Source organism: Phalangium opilio, unplaced genomic scaffold (assembly GCF_054372755.1).
Source record: "Phalangium opilio isolate 3A_F unplaced genomic scaffold, DU_Popi_V2 ptg000003l_1, whole genome shotgun sequence".
Classification (NCBI taxonomy): Eukaryota; Metazoa; Arthropoda; class Arachnida; order Opiliones; family Phalangiidae; genus Phalangium; species Phalangium opilio.
Genome location: NW_028324145.1, coordinates 1,827,807 through 1,836,532, shown reverse-complemented (window position 1 = coordinate 1,836,532; position 8,726 = coordinate 1,827,807). Strand labels below are relative to the sequence as shown.

The following is an 8,726-nucleotide window of genomic DNA, read 5'->3' as shown; positions in this document are numbered from 1 at the left end:
CCCAACTTGTTTAGTAATATCTCCATATTTTTATCCTTAATCGTATATCATTATTTTAGCGTGTATAGCGCGTCAGAAAAAATATATTTTTTCGTCAATCCTGTGAACATTTTAGTTTAATAACTAGCCTAATATTTGTACTAAAATCGTCTAACAACCAATGTAGCTTTTAAATCATGTTAAAAGTAGTAATGCTATATTTTCTATGAAGGTACATTGGTATATATGTACTTAATAAATCTCGCATGCAGTAATACTGTTCTATTTTCTATGATGGTAAATGTTTATGTGCTTAATCATCTTGTACCACCATTTTTTATGAAGTAGTATTAATTTTGCATTTCAGTGAATTTGTTTGTTATCAAAACCATTGTAATTCGTATTTTCTAATGATGTTCTTTAGTAATGATTTTAGCGCGTAGGAAAATATATATTTTTCAGTCAATCCTATGAGGATTTTTAATTTAATAACTAGTATTGTGCTTATTTACCATGTATTCTATGTAACCAGTATTTTTTGATGTTTTTTTTAGTAATATTTCGCATTTTAACTCCAGTAATTTACTTATTCTCCAAATTCGTATTAAAGCTTGAATCAAATTTTATTTATGAGGTTTTAGCAGTACTGCTTCATTTTAACTTCTAATCAACTACCAAACTATGCAAAAACTGCCGTAATACCACGTTTATGGTATTAAAATGTACTATTGTTCTAACCCTGTAACTTAATAACCAATACACAAAAGGAGTACACCTAGAACCGCGTCGTAGCTTCATTGGTACCTTTTGCAATGTAGACCTTATCTCAATTAAAACTGGTTCTTTAGTATGACATAAGCATCCATGGAGACCTCAAAATCATACAGAGAATAGCATTACAGGCTGGGTGGGGGTGTAGAAAAGGTCTACTGAACCTATAGAATTACCAATAAATCATATCCTAAATGTACACAATATCCTAAAGATACATCTAATAGTAACAATACAAAACATGAGTACACCTAGAACCGCGTCGTAGCTTAATTTGTAAATGTATTTTGCAATGTAAACCTTATCTCAATTAAAACTAGCTCTTTAGGATAACAATAACATAAGCATGCATACAAACAAAGAATAACATTACCGGCAGGATTGGTATAGAAAGGGGCTAATGAACCTATAGAATTACCCGTAAATTATATCTTAATTAGACACAATATCCTAAAAATACACCGAAATAATACCCCTATAAATTCAAATTTCCCGCCACCTCATCACGTGATACGTGACGTCATCAACCCCCCCCAACCATATTTTCCCCCTTCAGGCACGGTACCGCCTAGAGAGAAGAACGAAAAGAGGGAAACCCCCTCCCCAGGCCACAGGGAGTACGCCTTTATACGCCAGTGAAACTGGCGTATACTGGCGTCTTACTCTCTCGCGTTCTAGCGACATATCAGCATTGCGTACATTCTATGACCAATGTATCGTTGAAGTAAGGAGTTTGGAATCTTTTGGGTTAGCAACAGGTGGAGTATTTTTCCACCACACAATCACAAAGATGATTCCATACGACCTAGCGTTAGAGTACAGCAGAAAGCTTGACGGTTCAAACCAAATAGTAGTAGCAGGAATACATAGATTTACTACTTGGAATCCTTAAGAGACCATTTTATGGGCCTGGGTGTCTGACTGATAGGGGAGGCGGTGTAGAAACCGTCACCGTTGACGTCATACATAATTTACTTGACGTATTTTGCGACCTGCGCTGCGACTCCCACGACCTATGTGCGGTGAACCCGAATGTAAACATGATGCGTCGTCTGAACAAGTAGACCAAGGATTACGTTTCTAAAAAGAAGGTGAGACTTGCTTTCCGTTAAAAACTCGATATTACTATTCTCATAAGGTGGAGTAAAAATTTAATTCCTTCCACTCTTCACCAAAGTTATACAAAAACAAAACATCAGTATCCCTATGCAAAGGCTTAGGGTTTAAGGGGAGGTAACGTCATCTTTTCTCGAAATTATTATAGCATTCGTTTTCAATACTGAATTTCGAGCTACACTAACTTCTTAATCGTCGACTTTAGTTACAATTAGAGAAATTTCCGCCTCATAAACGTCGTTAACGTCAAACTGTTCCAAGTTCTCGCACTTTCCGACCATTTCGGAGCCGAAACTGATGCAGACGACAGCTTAAAAGGTCATGATCTCGATCTGCCCCACACATTCGCATAACCAATGAGAGGCGAGGAAGGAGGAGCAGGTGGTTTAAAAGTTTTTGGCGCTTCCACTCACAGTCAATCAGATATTTGTATGGGGTCTATGGCCTCTTATAGATTCCAAGTAGTAAATCTATATATTCCTGGTAGTAGCTAATCTATTAGAATTCATCAGGAAAGAGTTAGAGAGCAGAGAAAGGGCCCAGACATTTACAAGGTCGAACGGAAGAGTTTTAGAGAGTAAACAGAAAAAACGAAGTTTAGATTCTAAACGTTTTCCTAAACGGGAAAATGCAACGCCTTTTTAAACACGAGCCCAGCCTATACGCGTTTAGTTCTGAAATTTTTATTTTTCAAACGCGTATAGTTTGAAAATGTTTACGTTTCAAACGCGTATAGTTTGAAAATGTTTACGTTTCAAACGCGCATAGATTGAAAAAGTATCTGCTTCAAACGCGTTTAGATTGAAAACGTTTATGTTTGAAACGCGTTTAGATTGAAAACGTTTATGTTTCAAACGCGTTTGTTTTGAAAACGTTTAGGTCTCAAACGCGTTTAGATTGAAAACGATTATGTTTCAAACGCGTTTAGATTGAAAACGTTTATGTTTGAAACTCGTTTAGATTGAAAACGTTTATGTTTGAAACGCGTTTAGATCGAAAACGTTTATGTTTCTAACGCGTTAAGATTGAAAACGTTTATGTTTCAAACGCGTTAAGATTGAAAACGTTTATGTTTCAAACGCGTTAAGATTGAAAACGTTTATGTTTCAAACACGTTCAGATTGAAAACGTTTATGTCTAACCCGCATGTAGTTTTCCAACGTTAATGTACAGATGTGGTATAGCTTAAGTAATATATAAACAACTATTTCAAATTATAATATAAAAATTATTCTTGGAATATCAAAATAAAACGGATCTTTATAGCTACAAAACTACCAAAGGCATCGAAATTGCGAAAAATATATCTATATATTACTTTTAAATTATGAAAAAAGAAAATATTAAGGTTTTGTAGGATTTCTTTACACGAGGCGAACTGCTAACGCGTTGCACTAGTGTAACAAGTTCTAAAAACCAAAATATTACCTCTCCGAGTCAAGAGGAGGACTACTACTACAAACTTATTAACCTAGATATAGAATTATTTCTCTTTTTTGAAGTAAAAATTTACGAATTTTTAAACCAGCATTCCGAGCATAGCGAATATACAGTAAAGCAGACGACATTTACATCCAATAATGATACGTCTTGGACACATTTAATAAGTAAATGGGAAAAAAACAGGAAATGAAGTGTATAGATTTTGGAGAGATATAACCTTTATGTCTTTGAAAAGGCCCAACTGTCTATGCCTCAACTGTTAACCCTATTTTCTTATAGCTACATTCACAACTGGTTAGCAGTATAAACACTACAGTCTCGTTTCACCTCAACGATTTTCTAAGTTTGCCAACATGAGTGTTAACGTTAAATATCACCAAAGCTGACTTGTGGTTGGACGCACTGAAAGTCAATACGCACCATAATAAGAATGAAAACTTCTAAGCTATAACCCAATAACGATTAGCCCTTCCACTGATCTAATTGCCACCATGATGCATTCCGTAGCTAATACCCGTTTACCATTAGGCTTTTCACTGGTCTAAATGCCAATATGATCTTTTCTTCTATTATTAAATCTAAACCTGATTATTTAAACGTGTAAATAACTTTCGACTCACTCTGAACCGTTAATGTCCCTTCATTACAGACACGAAAATAAAACCCACAGTTTAGTTCACCTTAAGTCTCAATTATTTACTCTTTGGTTCACTAAGCCTATTGCGGATAATATTTGATTTACCCGATTGAGTCCAGGCCTAAGCTTCCTTCTTGAAATCTTTAGATCAAGGATTATTCTATATACAGATATAGTATAGCTTAAGGAATATATAAACAGCAATTTCAAATAATAATATTAAAAATATCCTTGGAATATCAAAATGAAACAGAGCTTTAAAGCTAGAAAAGTACTAAATGCATCGTAGTTACGAGAAATATTTCCACATATTCACTTTATATTATGGAAAAAGTGAATATTAAGGTTCGGTAGGATTTCTTTACACATTAAAGCAAAGCGAACTGCTAAAGCAGCGCGCTAGTGTAACAACGGACCGACACACACAGACAAAAACATAGACTGCTTTTTAACTCTTTCCGTATTAATTTTGAATTGAGAAACAAAATTATCTTAAATATTAAAATAAATATATAATTAATATTTGATATTTTATTCGTTAGTTGTTCGCCTTATTGAGCTTTACATCGTTTTAAAAAAGAACAATTAAACATTCTTGAAAGACTTGACTAATATTGACGTTTGAAATGAAACATACGCCTGTTGCTTCGCCTTACTCAAATAGGTAGTATATAAAGGATTCGAATCGCAGCTGTAGATAAGAACATCGCAATTGCGTGAACCTTTGGAGGAAGACCCCGCCATTGGAAGGCTAGACGTTTGTCGTAACCCTTGCCGATCGCCGCGTACAAATATAAGTACCCTGGTAATGGTAAAACAGTCAACGTGGTCGTCCCCTAGCAAAAACGTTGAACTGACCGGTCCCAGGTGCCTAGAAAGGCTTAAAAAAGTGTTAACATATTCTATACACTTATTTGCAACTTTAGAATCGTCTTGATTTTTAATAGAAAACCCCATTTTGATGTTTTTACGTTGGTACGCCAAGATAACAAATAATATATTTTGATCGGTTATATGTACTAAACCTCTGATCTAAACTTACAGTTCACAACAGAAATGGTCACTGAAACATTTTTGAAGGCAATTTTAGCGTGAGTCAAACCGTTTAATGAGCAACACTTTTCTAAAATTAGAATTCATAACTCAAAATTAAACCCAGTTATAAACAAAACTAATATAAAAATAAAATTTTATTTATTTACTAAATATGGGCGAAGTTCTAATAAGGCTTTTTTGTGAGTAAATTCTGACTTTTGACGTGTCAAGCACCAGCGAATGAATGTACCCCATTCCCAAATTTCTGAACCTTGGCCTCTCGGCATGAGAAGGGGTTAAAACCGATTCACCAAATAAAATATTAATTATTCTTCCTCAGATGCTCGAGTTAACTACATGACGTCAATATGTTTATATCCTTTACACCTAGAGTAGGTTTTGAACACGTTTAAACCCTGGCGTTTCGGTTTATGTCCACTTTACGATAAGTTTAGATTTTAAACGTGTTTTTAAAGGCTTTCAATGCGCTGTTGTGTTTAGTTTTTATATGTTTAGCTATTACACCCATTGGTACTAGTTGGTGTTTAGTTTTCGTACGTCAAATCTAGGGGTTTAGATTTTCAACATGTTTAAATCAAATGGATGTGCTCAAAACCTAAACGTTGTTTTTTCTGTGTAGCGAACAAAACAATTATAGAAATGCCTCCAAGGAGTATAGGAGCAAGGGATACGAAAAATATTCGTTTCAGCAGAGACCCAAGAAAAAAACGTCCTTGGCTCTGTCAAATGGCGTAGAACTAATTTGCCCGTTTTGCGACAAAGCTCATAGCGCCACTGAGTAAAACGAAAAACACTAGCCGAAGAAATAGAGGTTTTAAAGAGAAAAAGAAAGTGTTTCCGATGCCTAAGAGCGGATCACATGTCGAAGTATTGCAAATCGAAAATAAAATGTGATCATTGCCAAAGGCGACATCACACGGCGATTTGCGAGGCAAGAGAGAAAGATGAGAGCGCCAAAAGGGGAGAGAGGGGGAAAAATACCGTAACAGAGGAAGCGGGAAGCCATAGTATAGTACAGGGAGGAATGAGCGAACCCCCTAGCGGTAGCATTTTGCTACTGAAGGGAAGAGAAAAACAAGAGGTCGCAAGATGCTTAATAGACGGAGGGAACCAGCGTACATTTGTGTGAAGAGACCTTTCTGAGAAATTGAAGTTACCCAGAGTAGGGGAAATAAAGATCAATTATTTTCCTTTTGGCGCAAACAAGCCTACTTCCATTCTAACAAAGAGAGTACAATTAGAAGTAAAAAGCATACATGATAATCAGTCCATCATTATTGAAGCTATTGAGACACCGGATATCAGCACAGCGAAGATACAAATTCCAAGTAGAGACATTAAATTATATCTAGAAGAGAGACATCTTAAGTTAGCGGAAGATGTATCGGATATTTATCCACTTCAAAAAAAAATTGGACTGATAATTGGATCTGATTACTATTGGAAGGTGTTTAGTAGCAAGGTAGAAAGGTTAAGCGACTCATTTGTCGTTATGGAGACGTTATTTGGCTGGGTGGTGCAGGGTCCGACCACAAGTTCCTGTCTACTCATGACGTCAGACGTAGCGAGAGAAGTAGAAACAAGCGCCGATAATTTAATCTTGGAGTCAAGAGAAGAAAATAATATTGGAGAAAGTTTAAAGGCATTCTGGGACTTAGAGTCGTTAGGAATATTAGAACCATTGAGTTCAGAACATATATCCTTCTAGAGTTCTATTTGGATATCGGGTTTTCGCGCTCGCGCGACCATCGTTTTTGAAATTATGGGACGGACGGATAACTTTATCATTAGGTGGTGGCGCCATCCATTTCACTTAAAAATACATATTTGTTACTATGGCGTCTGCTATAATTTCTTAATATAGATAGGAAATGTTTAGAAACCGCTATGATAATGGAAGTAAATTGCTAGATTCGAGTAAAAACAGAGAAGGAACTGCATTAACCGATAGTATATGTATTTTTGAGCTTTCGTGATAGTCAACTTGACAAAAATTATCAACGCAAATGTCTTTTTTTGGAGTCCATTACTCCATTCAATTCCATTAATGGACTGACAAGTGACAACATTGTTTTGGTAATTACGAATTTTTTGTAGGGAATCTTAATGGTACAGTTCAAAAAGGGTTGAACTATCTAAATATTTATTAATTTTCTATGTCACAAAACATTTTTATTTCTACCAGTGTTGACACACTTTTCTACTGAGCATTTGCGACCCATTTTAAAATTAATAAATTGTCACATTATGTGTTACTTTAATAACTTATAACATATAATTCCCAAGTAAAAACACGCATTTAATAAGAAATTGATCAATATTCCATTTACTAAATACCAAATTTTATTTATTAGGCTCCACTTACTGTTTTTCAATTACCTAACTTTCATATTTCGCGCTGTACTTCTTCCTAAGCCTAATTTTCAAACTCAAACTGCGGCGATTTTGCGGGAAGGCGCCCCGCAAAATCGTGGGAAATTCTTTTAAGTTTCTCACGTAAGGCGACAGATGGCGCTAACGACTAATGATAAAGTAATGAAATTCGACGAATCGAGTACGCGAGGAGGAAATTCAACAAAAACTCTAGAAATAAATATATTAGAACTCAATGATTAGAACCCAGTAAAGAGGAATTAAACGAGAGACACCAGGAAGCTATACAAACTTTTGAGCGAACGATCAAGATGCAAGACCAAGTACGACTCCCGTGGGCAGAAGACAAACCAAGTTTAGCAAATAATTATCGCATGGCTCAGAAACGATTAGAAACTCTATCGAGAAGATTCCGCAGAGACGTTAACCAATTCGATAGCTATAAGAAGGTCATAGACGAATATGAAGAGAAGAATATCATCAGAAATGTATTACCTTACGCGAAGTTCACTTCAATAATGGTTAGTACCGTGGACATCATCTATGAAGAGAAAACCCGAAAAAAAACTTTGCAAGAGTGAAGAGGCGTGAATTTTTCCCCCTCCCGACGCGCGCTAGTCGCGAAGAGAAAAATATTTCCTCTCTCGAGAGAACTGTGATAAATGGCCACTGCCAAGATAATCTGACGTTTCCTAGAAACGGCGGGATTCAACTGTATTTCGCGCAAGTGAGAAGCCGCTGCATAAGATACAACCATGATACGATTGTAAGAAAAGCACATTTTTCTCACTACGCGACGCTAGTGTTATTATTTTCACCTCTCTGCCTCGCTTTTCGAGAGGAACGGTACCGTTTCTAGCCTGTAAAAATACTTCATAGATGATGGCCGGCGCGAGGTAGGGAGAAGTGAACTTCGTGTAAAGTAATATATTTCTGATATCATAGAGAGAGTTCCCGACGATGAAGCTGAGGCTAAACCATTGTATTACATTCCGCACCAACCAGTCATTAAGCAAGAAAGACTCACGACTAAATTTAGAGTCTTATTCGACGCGTCGTCGCACGAAAACAGAGAGGTGTCCTTGAATGAATCTTTACTACCTGGTCCAAACCTCAATCCAGACCTTTACGAAGTTTAACTTCGATTTCGAATGAAAAGAGTGGCTATAACGGCAGATATAGAACAAGCGTTTCTGCAGATTACTATAGCTCCAGAAGACCGAAGCGCAACGAGGTTTCTTTGGAATCCCGACCCTTTAAACCAACAATCAAGCACTGAAACTATAACGTGCAGAATGACGAGAGTTTTATTCGGGGTAACATCAAGTCCTTACCACCTAGCGGCCACAAT

At 36.3% G+C, this 8,726-nt stretch overlaps 1 protein-coding gene across 1 annotated transcript; it reads left to right on the top strand.

The window, feature by feature from the left end:
• Window positions 1-5,861: 5,861 nt before the first annotated feature.
• On the top strand, window positions 5,862-8,514 carry LOC149717054 (uncharacterized). Its single transcript, XM_089834668.1, has 5 exons — window positions 5,862-6,125; window positions 6,210-6,664; window positions 7,504-7,556; window positions 7,619-7,900; window positions 8,321-8,514. The coding sequence occupies exons 1-5, from the start codon at window positions 5,862-5,864 to the stop codon at window positions 8,512-8,514; spliced, it is 1,248 nt and encodes a 415-aa protein (XP_089690794.1).
• The last annotated feature ends 212 nt before the right edge of the window (window positions 8,515-8,726 follow it).

Coding starts and splice junctions, on each gene's coding strand:
- LOC149717054 (XM_089834668.1), top strand. CDS start 5,862: ATGTCGAAGTATTGCAAATCGAAAATAAAATGTGATCATTGCCAAAGG. Junction 6,665..7,503: donor GCATTCTGGGACTTAGAGTC/GTTAGGAATATT, acceptor TTCTCACGTAAG/GCGACAGATGGCGCTAACGA. Junction 7,557..7,618: donor AATGAAATTCGACGAATCGA/GTACGCGAGGAG, acceptor CTCAATGATTAG/AACCCAGTAAAGAGGAATTA.